The sequence below is a fragment of the Dipteris shenzhenensis genome, chromosome 18, assembly GCF_047967505.1.
Source record: "Dipteris shenzhenensis isolate YYH24624 ecotype China chromosome 18, Dip_SZ_1.0, whole genome shotgun sequence".
In the NCBI taxonomy this organism is placed as follows: domain Eukaryota; kingdom Viridiplantae; phylum Streptophyta; class Polypodiopsida; order Gleicheniales; family Dipteridaceae; genus Dipteris; species Dipteris shenzhenensis.
In genome coordinates this window covers 12,146,044-12,166,097 of record NC_141613.1, presented here as the reverse complement: position 1 = coordinate 12,166,097, position 20,054 = coordinate 12,146,044, and the positions used below count along the sequence as shown (strand labels likewise).

The following is a 20,054-nucleotide window of genomic DNA, read 5'->3' as shown; positions in this document are numbered from 1 at the left end:
AAATTTCAGGAAATGCACTTCAGGTATGCAAGCTGAATAAAGCTTTGTATGGGCTGAAACAAGCCCCACGTGCATGGTATGCAAAAATTCATGCCTTTCTGACCAGCAAGGGGCTGCACAATAGTCCAACTGAGAGCACCCTCTACATCAAGAAGGATGGGGGGGATATTTTAGTCATTATTCTTTATGTAGATGACTTACTGCTCACAGGGTCAAATGAAGATAATATTGCAGATTTTAAAGCTGAATTGCAGACCACTTTTGACATGTCAGATTTGGGGCTGCTACACTTTTATTTGGGGATCCAGTTCACTCAAGAGAAAAGTGGCATCGCTATGTCTCAATCCAAGTATGTGCAGAAACTCTTGGACAGATTTAACATGCAGGATTGTAAGCCCATAGCTACTCTCATGGAGCCGAGGCTGAAGCTTACAATGCATGATGCAGGTGAATCAATTGATGTCACACTCTACAGTCAGGCTGTTGGATGCCTCATTTATCTCTGCAATACACGACCTGATATTCAGTTTGCAGTTTCTCAGGTGAGCAGATATATGCACAGTCCAAAGACTATGCATTGGCAGGCTGTAAAACGCATATTCCGTTATTTGCAAGGTACCAAGTCTTTTGGCTTGATGTTTCCCAAGGGGGGTGACTTGCAGATGCATGCCTACAGTGACTCAGATTGGGCTGGAAACTATGACACTAGGCAGTCCACAAGTGGCAATTGTTTCTTTTTAGGCAAAGCTTGTATTTCTTGGTTAAGCAAGAAACAATCTACAGTGGCTACCTCTTCATGTGAAGCTGAGTACAGGGCAGCTTTCACAGCGACAGTTGAATGTGTTTCGCTGCGTCGTTTATTTGCTGATCTTCATCTTTCATTGGAGGGTCCTTCTCCAATTCTCACTGATAGTCAGAGTGCTATAGCAGTGGCAAAGAATCCTGTGTTTCATGCTCGCACGAAGCACATTGAGGTTCACTATCACTACGTCAGAGAGAAGTTGCATGCAGGAGAGATCAGTATGATCTATGTGTCAACACATGACAATGTTGCAGACATATTCACCAAAGCACTTCCACGTGAAAAGTTTGAGGCATTTCGCAGTGCCTTGAACTTATCTCCTTTTGGTGATTGATCATTTAAGGGTACATGACATTGGCATTGCAGGGGGGTGTTAGAATTATTGTTATAATTTAGCAGTGACCAATGTAATGTAATAAGTAGGTTAGGGGCACTTTTCCCTCACTTAGAGGTTTTTCCCCCTAACCACAATTAGTTCACTAACTACGGTTAGTGAAGGATAAGGTTTTGTCACTTTGACAAAACCTATCCCTCTCTTTAGTTGTAACACACTCTTCTATTGCAACTATTGATTTCAGCTCTCACTCTCCTCCTCTCACACTCTGCTCTCTCTCTCCCTACATTTCACACACACTCCCCGTTAGTGCGGAGGGTCATGAGTTTTCCCCCACTCTCATTCTCTGCTAAGACAAGAAAATGCTTGAAGTCAGAAAAGATATCCAACTTTCATTTCATCGGATAAATCCAAGTGAACCTCGTGAAGTCATCCACAAAAGTAACAACGTAGAAGTAGCCTTCAAGTGATGCTGTCCGCATCGGCCCGCACACATGACTATGTACTAGGTGCAACTCCCTGGATGCACCAAGGCTCCCATCTTTTGCAAAAGGAAACCAATGCATTTTCCCCAATAAGCAGCTCTCACATACATATTTTGTGATTGAATGCATGGGTGGGTGATCTATCACCATGTCCTTTGAATGGATTTTCACCAAATTGCTAAAGTTTAGATGCACCAATCTCTCATGCCATAAGTAAGTATTAGAAATAACAGATTCAGCAATGGCGTTAGCTTCTATAGCAGCCTGTTTCTCAAAGATATCAAGGTGATATAGCCCGCTGTCAAGTGTCCTAGTGAGTATAATATTGTTATCGTACCGGTTATCATATCATGGCACAATGATCACCGTCAAAAAGAACTTTGAAGCCTTTTGTAGAGATGGCTGAAATGGAAATCGGATTCTTCCTTATACTTGGAATATACAGCATTGATCAGCTTCTCTCTAAAATCCTTAACGTGTGTGAGACAAGCATCCATGCTGTCCCCTTCGTTCATCTTAACACGATCAAGCTGCATGCGCAGATATGCAACCCTAGCCTCATTTCGAATCTGATAGAGATTGACGAAAATATCCCATGCAGCCTTGGTTGTCTTGCAACACCGAATGTGAGGTATAACCTCATTCATAGCAATCACTCCATGTGCATGTACATTTCTCTGAGCCCAACAATTCTCCAAAAATGTAAGTGCCCTGCAAATGTCAAAGCCTCAAGGCTTGAGCTGATTGCTCAAGGGTGGACTGCAACTTTTTTTTTATACAGAGAAGGGTGGACTGCAACTTTGCAAATGGCAACTCAAAAAAGTAACCACAATGCTATTTAAGTGTAAAGGCTACAAGGGGCTGCGCAAACATTGAGCAAAGGCTGTCCCCCAAATGTTGCCAATAAGTTGTCTGCAAAAACTTGTCCAAGATAGCACTGGCCTCCTGTAGAAGCGACCAGCCCATTCAAAGGGCAATCACCCGCAAATCTGTCTAATGCGAATTTGAGTACAAGGTGCCCACAAATAGTAGCTAAATGTCCTTGTAAAGCAACATCCGGGACACGAGCAAAAGCCCCAAAATGTGAAGGCAAAGTACCCAAATCAGATTGGTAACTGACGCCGAGTGGTGAAGGAAATGCAATTAAAGTCCAAATCTGGCTGAACCAATCAAAGATCACTGCAAATATCAGCAAATCTGGCAAAAGCCCCAAACACAAAATTGCCGAAGAGACGGAAAATGTGGAAAAGCTGCAAAATAAGCTGCAATATTGCAAATGTGACCAAATCTGCTGTAATTTCTTGCCCATGTCACTGGAAAACCTCCAATTTCATATCAAAGTAGCCAAATGTCACTGATATTCGGGCAAATGTGAGAAAATAACGTGCCAATCTTAAAGTAGCCTGCAATCTGCTTGCAATAGATCCAAAGTTCTATATTCCAAGATGAAATTGAGCCAAAAGAGGGCAAATACTGCAAAAGCTCAAAATACAACATGAAATCTGCAAATTGCAACAGAAAATAGGGGCTGAACTGCAAGAAAAAGCAGCTGTTCGGAGTTGTATGGATGTCCAAAGAAAAAACAAAGTGTAGGGACAGGAAAGGCTGTTGGGACAGGTCGTAGCCATAATTGGTGAATCCATACGGACCATACAGACGTCCGTAAAGTTGTACGGGTAGGTATGGATGGCTGCGAAATAATGTCATCTATGTACGGATAGCTCAGAAATGGCGAAAAAAGTTGAAAAAACTATTGCAAGACTGTTTTCAGCTCCAAAAGCATGATTCTGTAGTCAAGGTTGCTCCAAAGCTGTTCCAGCACCAAGGAAAGTCAACACAAATGCTGGCTGAAGTCCGGAGTAGGTTGGAATATAGGCCAGGTTCAAAAACAAGCTGCTGAAATGCAAAACTGAGCTGCAGGTGGGATTTCCATAAGAAGAAGTATGGCCAAGGAGGTCAATCCAATATCTAACTTGCATTAATTCATGTGAATTATTTTTTAAGTTAAAAAAGTGAGAAAAATTGTGTTTTTTATGATCTAATATGAAGTTGAGCTGAGTTGAAGGTGAGCACGTGGGAAGGCAAGTAGGAGCAAGAGAACCTGCTCTGGGGAGATGGAATGGAACAAACAATCAGTTGAATTGGACGAATTATCCCATTTTGCTCGTAAACGAGAGTACTCGCAAATGGATAATGAAGAAAGTACAAGTGGTGGCCTTTATAGGCCCTAAGGTCAACCACAAGAGTTGACCAACGAAGTCAACCTGAGGTTTGACTGAATTCTTACTGGCCTACAAGGCCCTATCAAGGCTTAGTGCCAACAACTAGCTCTTGGCCATAGCAACCTAAGAAAATTGAGTTAGAATTGACAAAAGAAATGGCAATGCTGCCTTATTACAATCATTAACCATGTGAAATCATGAATCAAATGATGGATCCACATCATTTAGGAACTGGGTAATTTGGATATCAAATGAAGTCAAGAAGATAGATTGAATATGGATTTTGATGAGTGTGTGAGATATCTTATATTTTTTGTGAATGTTTAGCAATGAATTGATCTTTTTGTAGTAGATGGTATGATAGCTGGTGCCCAATGGGTGAGTTGTTTGTCGTTCACATGCCAGTTTTCAGTTTCTCCACATAGATAATGTGGGTGAATACTTTAGTAGAGTACTTATCTTCAGTACATCCCTAGCACATAAAAGATATGAAATTACTTGTTTGTTTTTGTGTATGAAGTTTGAGGGACTCTTCATCTGGTGTGTGCTAGAGTGCAGGTTTTGACAGTTTTAAAGTTTGATATGTTTCTGACAATATAATATTTTTTTTAATGATTTTGTGAAAGTGTGTTTCATACCATGCATTACTTGCTAATCTCAGAAGTGTCTTCTATTTTGTAGCAAATGTTATAAAATAAAAATGTATTTTTGATGCAATGGTTTATTTGTTTATCATCAGAATTCACATGGCTCCATTTAGTGACGAATACCTACATGTTGAAATTGCAAGTAAGGTATGCATATCTTTCCATAACAGCTATTGCCTTAAATGATATATTAATATAACAGTGTGCTTTTTCTTAAGATTCAGAATAAAATTTTCAATTAGCTAGATGCCTTGACTTGTTTTGAAATGTTTGTTGTTTAGGAAACCTTTTCCAGAGAAGGTATATTATGTGTGTGTGCCTGGTAAACACAGCGTTGAAGTATGTGAAACTATGTCTGTGCATGGCGGGCCATGAGGTTTAAAGATCATAGCCTTGGCCCTTCATCTTCTGAAGGTTAACAGTCATGTCTTTGTCTCTGCAAAACACCTCTAGGGCCTCTTGGTGTCTTTGTAACTTGTTGTGAAGGGGTATACGAGGACGATATCGCCTGCATACAACAGCATTGGAAACATCACATTTGCCAACAATGACCCTGAACCTACAAGCCGGTCAGTAAAGCTCGTGATCTTGTTCATGTAAAACCCAGGGCATCCTTGCTCAAACTGATCGAGCTCTCAATCCAGTCTAGCATACCCCTTGGGACTCGTACCATTCCTTTAATTGACTTATATAATCTAACCACTCCATAGATCATTATTCTTGGGATCCTAACTTCTAGAGCTTCCTAATCGTGTGTGCTTGTGGGATAATGTCGAAGGCCTTCGGAAAGTCTATGAAGCAACCATAGACTTTGAGAGATCTCGATGGTGCCTCCTCAATGACAGTTTTCAGGGTAACAATGTGCCTCCAAAAGTGTGCTTGCCCCAATTCCCTCTACTCCTGAATTGTGCAAATCTACTAATCTGCCTCTCTTGTATGGACCTATAGATCATAATAGTGCGGTATTTCCTTGTATCCATAGGGTCCTCAACCTTGTATGTTAGTAACAATCGATCTTAGACATGGACTCCCCATGGACCTTAGTCGAGCCCACACAGAGCTTGGAGTACTCCTGGCTGACACATGCCTTAGGCCCTTGATTCATGATATATACTACATTAGGACATGACATGAACTACTCCCAAGACATGTAGTCTTTCTTGTCGTTCTCACATGAGGCTAGCTTATTAGCAACATTATTAGTTACGTGAACCTCATGAGAAGACCTATAATAATGTGCCAATAGTTTGTAAACTTGACCAGTTCATAATGCTTGAGAATCTTTAAAGGTCCTTAGGTAAACAATTTGGCTGGCTACAAACAATGGGGTGAGTGCTTCTGATCTACATAGAATTCAGCTCTATGCTGAGTGTTGCAAAGGTTCTCCTTCACAAATTGCAAGATATCTTGATGCAATTGCAAGAAATTAGTAGCATCTCGAATTATAATGTTTTTTTTCTCGATAGTTCACGGAGCCTTGGGCTGAAATCCATGCATGAATACAAATGTACTAGTGGCGGGATGCTTTACATTCATTTGTCTTCCTTGAACAGCTCAGTCTTCCCACGAAAGTTGAAGACATGGCAGGATGTGACCCATGTAGTTGTTACTGAATAAGAACACGTTGCCAATGACAAAGCTCCACCAATCACTCCATGTGTGTCCCCCATGCAACCTATGAATCTTCTCCTCCTAACTGAATTACCCTACTGAGAATCTTGTCCCCCATGCAACCTATGAATCTTCTCCTTCTCACTGAATTACCCTGCTGAGACTCTTTTGTCTTGATTGGGCTAACCCACATGTGTATAGGTCTTTCCTTCACCACTCGGCGTCAGTTACCAATCGAGCATGTCGAGTTAACATCTCTTCCACATATACCTTTGCATGGGGAGGTGGTTGATTATATGCAAAGTCAGTCATGGGAAGATATTCTTCCCAATCAAATTGCTTCTGAGAGAGGTAAGTTTGCAGGATATTTTAAAAGGATACTCTTTCTGTCCATTTTATTTAAGATGATTAGATGAACTCATACTCAACTTCGTGTCCAATTTCTTGAATAGCTCGTGTCCAAAATGTTCCGTAAACTTTGGATCACGATCACTGATGATTATAGCTAATAACTTTCCACTACTAGCTTTCCACTAGCCATTGTGCTAGTTGTGGAGACAAAATTGTAGTCTTCATTGGAATAGACCTGACCATATCCAATACGACTCAAGACATCTTCTACCACATTAGTGGCATTCCTCCTATATTGTATTTAAAAATCAAACTCTTGGATGCATGCTTTAGGGAATTGAACCATGCACACCAAAGCATGTGGCCAAACCACTTGTTTGTATTTAATTTGCTTGTTCTGACAATTGCCTGGCAATTATATATTCTTCTTTGAGAATCAAGCTGTAGGATTGCTGGAAAACAGTCTGAGCTCCTGTAAGAAGCTCAATTCTAATGAAATTCTGCTGAGAAGGAAAATAATAGTGCTATTCAGATGGAAAAGTTTTTGAGAAATCAGTCAACAATTTCTGAAGAAGCTGAGCCTCCTTAGAATCCACTGAGGGCATATGTAAAATGTCCAGAGGAGTTGACACAAGCTCTAGGAGCGGGTATTTCACATGGGTTTAAGTCGTAACCTTGCTAGTAAGTCCAAAATCCAATGGACTACATGCCAAATCCATGAAATGAACCAAACGTGAAATATGGCCAAATATTGCAGATGCATGTCTTCATTCAGGCACGGAATAAAATACATTTGGGGATATGAATATTCTCAGAAGAACACAAGATATTAGGTTTAATGAAGCACAAGTGAGGAACACTATATGGCTCACATAACTTATCATTAACTTCGATCCATATGCAGAATAATAAAGATGAAGAAGAATCATGAGGTACAGTTCATGAAATAAAACATGCTTGTCTATATTATCTATCCGTGAACTACAAAACTTGGCCACAATGCCATTCATATAGGCAATTAGATTGATTTCCCCTCCATCAAAAGGAAAAAGAGATAGTATGATGTTTATAATCCACTGCGAGATTCTTGCAATAGAACCTTTCTTTGCCAAGGAAAACATCGCTCCGTTCCACTTCAAGACTATGAAAAGAGATAGCCTTGCCCTATTCTTGAATTTGTATTGTCATGGCAAGAACACATTGATCCCGAACTTTTTAATCTCCTCTAGCAAACTTGACCACGTAAGAGTGGCTAGTGCCCACCATAGGAAGGTTCCATTTGTGCACCAATGACATGCCATAAAATTGTGAGTACTTGCACTATTAAAAAAACATTGACATGGTGTCCTTGTATAGACTCTTTTATGAGGGCCAACGCCATTAAATGCAAATCACAATTGTCACATAACATCAGAAATATAGATTAATGCTTGGAATTTCAGTAGACATATTTTGCATGTGGACCTCTACACCATGCCTAGCCTTGCCCTTACTCTTACCCCAGTCCTTAGTTTTCTGTGATGGAGTAGCGATGGTGGAATTCTTGGCTATGTGCCTTCTGTTGGGAGTACAAAGTGATTTTTGAAATAGTGCGGGGCCCCTTGGCATGGTTGTTCTTGTGAAGTTTCCTTTTGTGATTCCCCCTATTGTACCCTTAGTGCCATTAAGTGATGGTATCATCAATGTTTAAACTACATCAGATCCTCAAGAGATATAATACATATTGTTAATCCACTCCCAAAATAGACCTTCATAATTCAGTACATGAATTTTTATGCTTCCTGAAAAATCACACTCTCATCTCCTCTCCTCTCCTCCTCCCCACTCCTTCTCCTCCTTCCCTCTCAACCGCTCAGCCTCTCCTCTCTGCTAGCCTCTCCGCTCAGCCTCTCCTCTCCACTAGCCTCCCCGCTAACCTCTCCACTCAGCTTTGCCACTAGCCTCTCCGTACAGCCCGCCATACAGCGCTCCGACTTTGTACCTTGCAAGTAACGGAAGATGCGTTTTACAGCCTTCCAATGCATAATCTTTGGGCTGTGCATATACCTGCTTACCTGAGAAACTGAAAACTGAATATTAGGTCGTGTATTGCAGAGATAAATGAGGCATCCAACAGCCTGACTATAGAGTGTGACATCAATTGATTCACCCGCATCATGCATTGCAAGCTTCAGCCCCGGCTCCATGGGAGTGGACATAGGCTTGCAATCATGCATGTTGAATCTGTCCAAGAGCTTTTGAACATACTTGGACTGAGACATAACAATGCCACGTTTCTGTTGAATAAACTGGATCCCCAAAAAGAAATGTAACAAGCCGAAGTCTGACATATCAAATGTAGCTTTCAATTGGGCTTTGAAATCTGCAATTACTTCCTCATTTGATCCGGTGAGCAGCATGTCATCTACATAAAGAATGAGGACCAAAATATCCCTCCCATCCTTCTTGATGTAGAAGGTGCTCTCAGTTGGACTATGGTGCAGCCCCTTGCTGGTTAGAAAGGCATCGATTTTGGCATACCATGCATGTGGGGCTTGTTTCAGCCCATACAAAGCTATATTCAGCTTGCATACTTGATGTGCATTTTCTGAAATTTCAAAACCCGGAGGTTGTTTGACATAAACCTTTTCCAACAAGTCTCCATTAAGGAAAGCTGTTTTAATGTTCAACTGATGAACATTCCATTCAAAATTTGCAGCCATTGCTATAACTGACCTAATGGTGGTCATCCTAGATGTAGGAGCAAAAGTCTCCTCATAATCTATGCCCTTTTTTTGAGCATATTCTTTTGCAACCAGCCTTGCCTTGTATTGATCAATGGACCCATATGGCTTTCTTTTGACTTTGAAAACCCACTGTGTACCTATGGCATTCTTACCTAGTGGCAAATCCACAACATCCCAAGTCTGATTTTTATGAATGGACTGCAACTCATCGTGCATGGCATTCATCCAATGCACATTATCCTTTGCTTCTTCAAATGTCTCAGGCTCCTCCTCATCAAGAAGAGTATCTGCATAAGCTGATTCAACTGAATGAGCTCCCTCCATGTGCCTTATGTGTTGGAGAAGTGAAAGGAAAGCATGGAGCTGAACACAAAACAAGAGAATGCTTATAGAATGAAGAAGGGTGAGGTCTATAGGAAGGCACCTTTACATGCGCCACCAAGCTCCACAATCATCTCTTCAATCAGCTCCTAGAATCTCTCAATCAGCCTATGTGGCATCTACCACCACCTAACAGTGCTTATGGGCACCTAACTGTGCCTCTAGCACACACACAAAGAACCCAAGGTGTGCCTGGGGCATACACCTGGAGATATCCCAACAAACCCCCCCTGAAGGAAATGCCTCAGGCTATGTCAAGGATATATCTAGTCACATAGTGTCTCAAGCCATCTCATGGTGGTCAAGGATAAATCTATGGCTAGGATCTCATGCTAGCAAGGGTTCCCAAGGGTGTGAAGTCAAACAAAGGGATACATAAGATCCCCCCAATGGTTATCTCCCCTGCATGCACATGCACACAATGTCTGTAGGAGGTATCATGGAGCTAAACACATACACATGGCCTATATCATATGGTGACGAGAGGTGTTTTGTACACAATAGTTTATTCCATTCATTTTGGAGGACTATCCAGGCAGAGTATCTTGACTCAACATAAAAAGGAGATATGGAGCATATGTGTCTGGTTCAAAAAGCATAATCATCATAGGAGGCCTCATCTTGTGGAGGCACATCAACCGAAAGTAAATTGGCGGTTTCTGGTTTTGTAGTTGCTTCCTTTTTGGCCTTACAAAACTTTTCATGGTGATTGTTTTTGCCACAATATTTGCAAGGATTGATCTTGAAGCAATGTTTTGAGAGGTGATTGGTCTTCCCACAATGTTTGCAAGGTGGAAACTTGCCCATTTGAGTTTTTATGGCATAGGCTGTGTCATTGCCTCTCCGGAGTTCATTGTGCCTTTCTTCTTCTTGAATGGCAGTAATAAGACCTTCAAGAGTAGGGTTAGGAAGATTTTTCAATGTGGTGACAACATGATCATAATCTTCAGGCATACTTTTGAGCAATACTGCTATTTCGTCATCCGTAGTGATTGGAGAGTTGATAGAAGCAAGTTGAGTCATGAGACTCCGCATGTGATTGACATGGGCAGCCAAGGGAGTGCCATTAGCCATCTTCAATTCAAAGAAAGCAATCTTAAGTGACAATTTTGAGATGTGAGAGCTAGCACCAAAAAGAATATCATGCTTTTGCCAAGCTTCAGAAGGAGACTCCATATCAGAAATGTGATGAATATAGTCATCTCCTAAGCCAAGAGCAATAATGCCATAGGCTTTCTCCTCTTTAGCAGGATCTCGTGCTGGGCGTGTAGGAGCTGAGGATTCTCCAGCATTAGAGGCTGTTGAAGAAAAGTTGAAGCAGGTTTGACACGCCCCCAGAGGTTTTCCCTCATCAATGCAAACTTAATTTTCATTTGCCATGTGTGAAAGCCTTTACCATTGAACTTATCAATATGCAAGAAGGTAGCCATGAGAGGGTCTAACCCAAAATGGGCAGTGTCTACTCTCTTACAAGGCTAGAAAAAACTGAAAAGCTTCAAAGTATAAGCATTTGGTGTAGAAAAGACTTGTAACCAAATTCCATAATAAAAATCATAGTGGAAATGATACTTTAACTTGCATGCTTCATAGAGGTGGCTAAATGAAAGTATTCCGAGCAAATCCAGGTATAGAAACCTAAAAGAAAGTTGTAGCCACAATTGTACTGATGCTATTTAACACTTTAAAATATCAGAAATGCCAAAGTAGCATCTAATGTAGCACCAAATGCATAATACTGTCAAAACTGTCCAAAACAGAGGCTTAATCTTGGAGGGCTTGGATCTCCCTCTTCAAAGCAAAGAAAAGAGGGCTTTCTAGCTTAAATGAAAGCTCACATATGAGCGAATCTCTAGTGCAGAGGTCAGGCATAATGTCGCACGGCATTGCTGGCTGGAACGTCGTCAATGTCGACTGGTTTTTGGCTCTGTTCTCCTCGAATATACAACCATTGCTGCTCAAACTTGGATACAAGATAGTCCAAAGTATGGGAAAGCTTTCCTTAAAAGGAATTAGAAAGAGGTGGAGTAGACAAGGAGAATACGCGAAAGAGAGCTTCGACAGAATTCGGGGAATGGCGACGATCATTCTCTAGTTCCTTGCATGTGGAAGTTCGTCTATATGAAGGGTCTCCCCAGCCAGAAGGACTCTAGAAGAGGTCGCTTGTAGGAGGAGAATTCAGCCGTCCAAGTGGTTGGGAAAGGGGCAAAATGGAGACGAAGGTGGAGGTGGGGAAGAAGATGATGACATGGCATAAATGGGCTCAAGGAGGATCATAGTGCTCTGATACCATGTTGGAGAAGTGAAAGGAAAGCATGGAGCTGAACACAAAACAAGAGAATGCTTATAGAATGAAGAAGGGTGAGGTCCATATGTAGGCACCTCTACATGAGCCACCCAGCTCCACAATCATCTCTTCAATTAGCTCCTAGAATCTCTCAATCAGCCTATGTGGCATCTACCACCACCTAACAGTGCTTATGGGCACCTAACTGTGCCTCTAGCACACACACATAGAACCCAAGGTGTGCCTGGGGCATACACCTTGAGATATCCCAACATTACTGCACTACGAGTTCTGCCAGGCAATGGAGCTTCAAGCCTACTCTCCCTGAGAGTTTGAAGCAACCAATGCGGGACTGTTTTGGCTGCGTGTATCTCTTGAATTTCTTGCCTGACAACTTCATCCACACCCTGAGGCTGTACCAATTCAGCTGGGGGCTGAATATGTACATGTGGAGCTGGAGGAGGTTGCTGTAAATTCTGAGTTTCAGCGGAGGAACCAAATGCTATAGGAAGCATCCCCTCAAACACATCATCTGAAGAGGCTGGAATCTGAAATTCAGCATGTGTATATGCAGAATTTTTAGAGAATATAACATCTCTACTAACAAAAATCTTGCGTGTAGCAGGATTGTAGAGACGATATCCTTTGCTTTGTGAACTATATCCCAGAAAAATGCATTTGAGTGCCTTATCTGACAACTTGTGTTTGAACTCCACAGGCATGTGGGCATATGCAACACAACCAAAAACTCTGAGGTGGTCCACTGAAGGCTTTCTCCCATGCCATGCCTCATAGGGAGTGATTGTCTTCAAAGCCTTTGTAGGAGCCCGATTTAAAATATAGTTGGCACACATGAGGCCTTCCAGCCAAAACCTGTGAGGCAACTTCTTACTTGTAAGCATGCATCTATCCATTTCCATGGCAGTGCGATTTTTTGCTCAGCTTTGCCATTCTGTTGAGGTGTAAGCCTCATTATAAGTTGATGCATAATGCCTTTTTCTTTCAGAAATGTCTCGAATTCATGAGACATATACTCCCCCCCTCGATCTGTGCGAAGTGTCTGCACCTTGAGTCATGTCTGATTCTCAACCATAGCCACAAAGTGTTTGAAATGCATAAACACTTCTGATTTTGCCTTGAGACCATAGACCCAAGTGTAGTTGGTAAAGTCATCTATGAATGTAACAAAATAGAGATAACCCCCAAAAGCAGGTGTCGTCATGGGACCGTAGACATCACTGTGAATAAGTTGCAATTTTCTTGTAGCTTTTACTACACCATCCTTTTTGAAGGGAAGCCTATGCATTTTGCCAAGAATGCAACCTTCACATGCATAAGGAGGAGGCGACTTCAAAGGAGGTAATGCATCAACCATATCATGTCTCTGAAGTGTCATTAAGCTGCCATAGCTCATGTGCCCATACCTGGCATGCCATAACTCCGCATTCTGCATCGCAGCAGTGGGAGTGCTAACTGATAATGCAAGATGGGATCTTTTTTCATATAAATCAGGCTGAAAAAGACCCCGATACAAAGTGCCAGACAACCTCAAAGCATAGTCATTTTCTTGGTCTCTGACTGCACGCTTGTCATCATCAAAAACAACATGAAATCCTCCTCTATTGAGGGAGGACATTGAAAGCAAATTCTTCTTAATGCCTGGCACAAAGAGTACGTCTGAAATTCTGAAATCTGTGCCATCAGTGGATGTGAGAATAATGTCTCCCGAATAAGAAGAATTATTTGCACAAGTTACCTTCTTCTTGGTGGGTGAAGAATGCAGAGTCACAAACATACTTTTCTTGGAAGTTATGTGCTTTGAAGCACCTTTGTCAAAATACCAAGTATGTAGCGTCTCATCAACACTAAAAGAGCATTCATCCTTTGAAGGATCATAACTGCAAGTCAAGAAAGCATATGGATCATCATCATCAGTGGCTGTAGTATCTGAACTACCCACTGAAAAATCTGAAGTGCAAGACAGAAAGGCATAGTGCTCTTCAACCAAGTTGGTTGCAACATCTCCTCCATCATGAGAATGTGGAACTGATGCATCTGACACAGCCATACCGGAATCCCTTTTCTTCTCTTTGGCTATGCGCTTCTTGCACTCTCCAATATAATGACCTAGGCCTCTGGTAGCTGAACTTTCGTGCTCAGAAACCATGATGTGGGAGATGGGGAAATTGAACCCACCGAATCAAGTTGATTGGGCCGAAGGCAATCAACTGCAAAGCCCGTACTCCTTTCAAGGAGGTAAACACTTACGGGTGAAGAGGCTAGCCGGTATGATGCACGATGAAGATGGGTGGATGTGGCTCTTGGTTGTATGGTTTAACCACTAGTCCGACGTATTGGCTTCAACCACTAGTTCGGGGTATGGCCCAAAATTAAAAACAATATAGTGGTTTTTGTTATTCCCCACAATTCGCTTGCGTCTGCAAGTCCACTGAGTGCCCTGTGCCTAACGGATGTCACCGAGGTCTCCTGACTGACGGATCCGGATATGCGCCTAACGGATGTCTTTGCCGAGTCTTTGGACCGTTGCCACCAAGGAAAGTAGCGAAACCATGCTCTGATACCACTGAAACGAAAACTATATGAAATCACAATTCAATTTGGCACCGTGGGACAGTTCGCACTCAACGCGGGACTCCTTTGGAGCAAATTATGGTACCCGAGGCAAGATGCTTGGCGCTGGAAATTTTGTACATTCCTCGAGAAACGTGTTGAAGCTGTGGAAATCGAATCTCAGACACACACACACACACACACACATCTGTGTGTGTGTGTGTGTGTGTGTACATATATCTATATATATATGCACACCACCCACACACACGCACGCGCGCGCGCACACACACACACGTGTTTACATATCTATATATAGATATATGTATACATATATACACCTCCTCAGAGGTGCTCCTGATTCATGATACTTATACATTGGGTATAGCAATTTAGACCCCCTTAAATGGGTCCACTACTTGGATCTAAGTCCATCCTATTGCTAGCTAATGCTATGACTTAATACTAGCATTTAATAATGTCAGCCCTATAGTTTAGATGTAGGTATCTAATACCAAGCAACTACCTTGGGAGGCTGAACTAGCAGAGCCAATATTAGGATCCATGTTCACTCTCAAGAGAGTCTACAAATGTGGGTATTTAATAGTATCAGCCTTGTAGCTTAGACGTAGGTATCTAGTTCCTTGTAGCTTAGATGTAGGTAACTAATATTAAGGAACTACCTTAAAAGATCGAATGAGCACATTGAATCATAAGCCAAAACTTCAAAATCTCAAAAGCGTGGATGTTCTTTAAAGAAGGTGATCGACGGCAAATTCCTCTTGTCTCTAGTGGTGGTGAGCTCATACAAACTAAATAGTGTAGTGGGAGACCTATGTGTGTCTCAAGCACATATGTGTGTGTAGTGTCTAAAGGTGGGCACTTTCTTGATAGTTAATGTTAGGGATGCATATTGTTTTCAGATTGCAGCAAAATGGCCACCAAATGTGACTATAATTATTGTGGATTCACTTGGAAGGCTGATTCTTGCCATTAAGAGTTGTGTGCACATGAACATGCTCATGTGTTTACAAGAATGCACATGTGTGCTTCATGTGTATGGCTACATTTTCAGGTGCATACTTGTGCGCATATTCATTTTGTTGTGCTATTGTCCTCACGTATGCTCACATGCACATGCATATGCATGATGTTGTGTGTCTGTATGTCTTGGTGCACTTATGAATATGTTTTGCTTCTAGTGATTTCCATGTGACAAATACTTTGTAGATGCACTTGTGGGAAGATAAGGGTTTACTATATATGAATTTTCAATTGTTGTTATTGTTATCGTTGCTTTTGTTAGCCTTCTTAAGCCCTTTCAATTAACCTAGTAGAAGTTTGCTACTTCGGCTGATAGAGCGCATGCTGATACATTCTTTAATTGCTCAACTAATGTTGGCATCAATGTTTTGGCAGTCATTGTTTTGGCAACAGCCAAACTATTATGGAGTGGACCTTACTGCATTATATGATGTAGCCTTCCAAGGTTACTTTTCCCAGGTAAAGAATGCGCACTTTGCTAGTGTGCTTAAGTTCAAAACTCTGAATCATTTTATGTAAGGCGCAACATATTGTATGTTTTGAGAATTTATTGCACATATCAGCACCAATCTTATTGGAAGACTAGATATCACTCAGTAAGGAACGTATAAGTAAGTGCTTGAGGAAGTATTCAGTAGAATGAAGGCTAGTAAAGATATTCGATGAAAACTCACAACTACTAGTGAAGATGCTCTCTCTAGATGTACCTTCATGTAGATCTATTTGTGTTGTACCTTCATGTACATCTATCCATTAAATTGAACCCAACTTTTAAAACCTTGAGAACCTACTATTGATTACATTGACAATATCATAAAGCATCGGCCTTCCAAATGGGTAAGAAAGAATTATTTGGCCAAATTACGACGTTATAAGCATAGTTTATATTAATGTTAGTAAACTTTGGATAAAATAGAGATAATGCAAGCTGACCCATTCCCCACCAATGCACATGGATGTTAGGAAAACAACTCTAGCAGACCTAGCTATGAGAAATTTTTGTGCTGTTGGGGTCATGGTTTATACATTCCAACTCCCTATATGTGTTAAGTGCATTTTGGGGTTTATCAAGACCTCACATTTTTTGCTATGCTTTTTGATACATTCACATCTATGGTTAAAGTACATTAGCGAGATCATGTTATTTTGGCTTGAGCATAACATTCCTTCCCTCTTTAGGCATCAACGTCCTGGTGGATGATGAAATCTAGGAATGCTCTCTGCATTTGGTACACGGATTCCCACGTCGCCTTCGATAGAGGTAAACCATGCCACACAACCAACATCGTGGGTATAAAAAAACCATTGTGGGTATCTTTCGATTGCAAACTTGTAGTATTCGTCGGCCTTGCATTATCCTCTATCTCTTGAAACAAAACAACACCCTCGATTAGTGAGTCACTTGATTGTAAAAACTGTTTTAAACGAGAATCATGAAACACTGGATGCACCTTATAATCATGTGGTAATTCCAATCTATAGGCCACCTTGCCTATTGTTTTTAGTATTAACCATGGCCCACAATATTCAGATGACAAGTTCGCACACTCTCCTACAGTCAAAGACTTGGAGTGTGAAGATAATTGTGAGAAAAACTTTTTCACCTTCTTGAAACTCTCTAAAAGATCTATCTTTGTCCGCAAATGTCTTAGCTTTATCCCTAGTTTGGCGATGGTTTGCTCTTGCAAGTGCTAGCATCTCTTGCATCTGAATAATATAGTTCGCGGCACTAGGCACTTTCTGACGTATTCCAATGGTGGTTGGATTTATTGGTCTATAACCATAGGTCAACTTGAACGGACTCATTCCTTTGGAGCAATGTTTTCTATTATTGTAGGCAAACTCTAATAATGGCAACCACTTGTTCTATGAATGTTGCCTCAATGAAACATATGCTCTCAGCATATACTTTAAAGTCTGGTTGACTTTCTCTGTCTGACGATCCGTCTTGCAATGATCCTCACTGCTTATTCCCAACTCAATCCTTAGTGGCTTAAATACTGTAGTCCAAAAATGACTGGTAAACTTAGCATTCTTGTCCGACACTATGGATTTGGTTTACCAATGTAGATGAAATATATGATTAATAAATAATATCCGCCACTTGCGCGGCACGAATAGACTCGCTTTTCAGAATGAAGTGAGCCAGCTTTGAGATCGTGAGGTTATGATAGGGAAATCCTAGGCAAAACCTACCCGGCGTCTCCACCAAAAGATGTGACGCAAAACTGCGGGTTTGGTTTTAGTCACGTCTCAACCCACAAATTGAAGAAGAGAGAAGAGATTTGGACATTAGATGAAGCTTAAAGAGACACTCACTCTCTATCTTCTCAGATCAAAACAAAGATATAGACGTCAAAGGTGAGGTTGTACTCTAGCATTGGAAATAAGAAAGGCTGAGGGGAAGCATTGATTTGAGCTAATCGGTCAGCCCCAAAAGTACCACCATAAGGATAGAATGATATCCACCTTGTGTCATAGGCAAATGAACAGGGGAAATGCTCTCCCATCTGCTTGATGATATCTTCAAGGGTTGTAAAAGATCAAGTGGCTCTACCTGCTTCACTTGACACGAGAAACATCGCACCACATATTCATGAATATGCTTTTTTATGTTTGTCTAAAATAAAATTTGCTTCCTAGAGATCATATGTCTTCTTGACACATGAGTGTGGAATGACCGTCTGCTTGAGATAATTCTGATGATGTACAACCATCTTGCCGTTACCTCACTTGAGTGGCCGCCAAGCTAGTTAGGCAGACCTCATGCATAAGTTTAATATGAAGATTTAGTACCGAAGAGGGAAGGAGAATAAGGTTGTTGATACTTTGTCGCCAATTATGCACAATATGAGCTTCGCGGTATTAGAGAGTGCTCTAATGACTGAGATTAAGGAAACTCAAAAAGTAGATGAGTGTGTGCAGAGCCTTTGGCCTAAGGCTCATGTAATTTAACCCGAGAAACTGGCATCTAGGAATGGCGAAACTTATGCAAGATATACCATAGCGGATGGTATGCTTACAAAAAACTTTAGAGTATCGTGGTCCACATTCACATAAATTTTGAACCATAAAAATAATACCTCCATGCTTTCAAACCATGAATAACAGGGTACAACTCTAGTTCATGAGTTGGCCAATTTCGTTGAAAGGGAGAAAGCTTCTCGCTTTCAAAGGCTACTGGCCTTTCCTCCTGAAGAAGAACCTCCCCTATAGCAATACTACTTGTATCGGTTTTTATGAAAAACGGTTTCTGGGGATCAACAAATTTTAACACCCGAGAAGAGGCTATTGCCTTCTTTATGGCATTCAAACTCTCTTGTTGATTCTGTCCCTACACAAAAGTTACTTTATTGTTAGCTCAGTCACAGACGATACTATCTCAGAATATCCTTTGATATGCTTTGATAAAATTGGACAAATCCTAAGAATGATCACAACGTGGTTACATTCTAAGGAATGGGCCACACTAATATTGCAACCACCTTCTTCTGATTTGTTTGGAGTAGTAATGAATCCAAGATACTCAAGTTTTACTATGCAAAGCATGCTTTCTTTTTACTCAAATATAGACTTGCTTTTCTCAAAGTATCGAACACTTTTCTTAAATGCTCACGATGCTTAGCCGTACTTTTGTTGTAAATGTAATGAAGGGGGAAAATGGGCTAATTTAGAGGCCATTTAGGGGGATTTTAGGTGGGACATGTGGAGGGACTATATAAGTCTCCATCCACCACTCATTGTAGGACCTTTTGACGTGACATCTACCTATCACTCCCACCTCCTTCCTCCTATGTGCTGCCTTCACTCTCTCTCTCTCTACCCCTTTCCCTCCTCTCTCTCTCTCTCTCTCTCTCTCTTTCCTCCTCCTCCTCTCTCCTATTCCCCCTCTGTTGCCATTTTCACCAATTCAGCCCCTATCCCCTACATTGCATTGGTATTAAATCTCCGACCCTGGCACCTTTGTTTCTCCTTCATCCTGAATTCCATCAGCCGCCAGGCCAATACCAATGCCGGACTGCATGCTGCAGGAGCTACGTTAGCAACTTGCAGTACCTCAAACAAATGTACAAAGTACGACCAAAGGGAAGCAACGGAACAAGACATTGTACAACTAACAGTCCTAAGTGACAAAGGCCCCCCCCCCCCCCCCCCCCCCCCAAAACCCCCACCAAAAAAAAAAAAAAAAGGAGGCGCAAAAACTCAGAATTCTTCAGCCTGTTTTAGGGGCTTTCCACAGCCCTATTTTGGCTCTTCGGGCCCCGTTTTGAAACTTCTTCGACAACTTTTCTCTCGAGCCTCTCCATCGACCTTTTCGTGGCTCCACACACTATCTAAGGTGCTCATTACAGGAAGGGATTGCTGTCCAATTCTCTTTTCCTACATTTGAGCTCCTCTCTCAAGGGCCAGTCACCATGCCACTGAAGCGTTTCCCTTGTAATATCAGACCACCTTTTGGCTCACAACTTCTTGCTTCTGTGCAGGCCGGGCCGAGCTTTGGGTATGCATTCATTCAGTATTGCACCCGTGAGCGTGCTTGGATCTGGTTTTGGGTTATAGGGCAGCTGGGAAAGAGGTCAGTCCTCTTCTTAGGCT

General features: G+C 41.5%; 1 protein-coding gene across 2 annotated transcripts in view; it reads left to right on the top strand.

Moving 5' to 3' along the window:
* Positions 1-20,054, top strand: part of LOC147890806 (putative histone-arginine methyltransferase CARM1) — a 125,683-nt gene that overhangs the window by 66,042 nt on the left and 39,587 nt on the right. The window contains exons 9-10 of one of the 2 annotated variants that reach the window (XM_087389438.1): positions 4,583-4,637; positions 15,834-15,917. In XM_087389438.1, coding sequence (XP_087245564.1) covers positions 4,583-4,637; positions 15,834-15,917 — 139 coding nt within the window. The remainder of the gene's footprint in view (positions 1-4,582; positions 4,638-15,833; positions 15,918-20,054) is intronic. The other variant, XM_087389439.1, reaches the window with a different exon arrangement.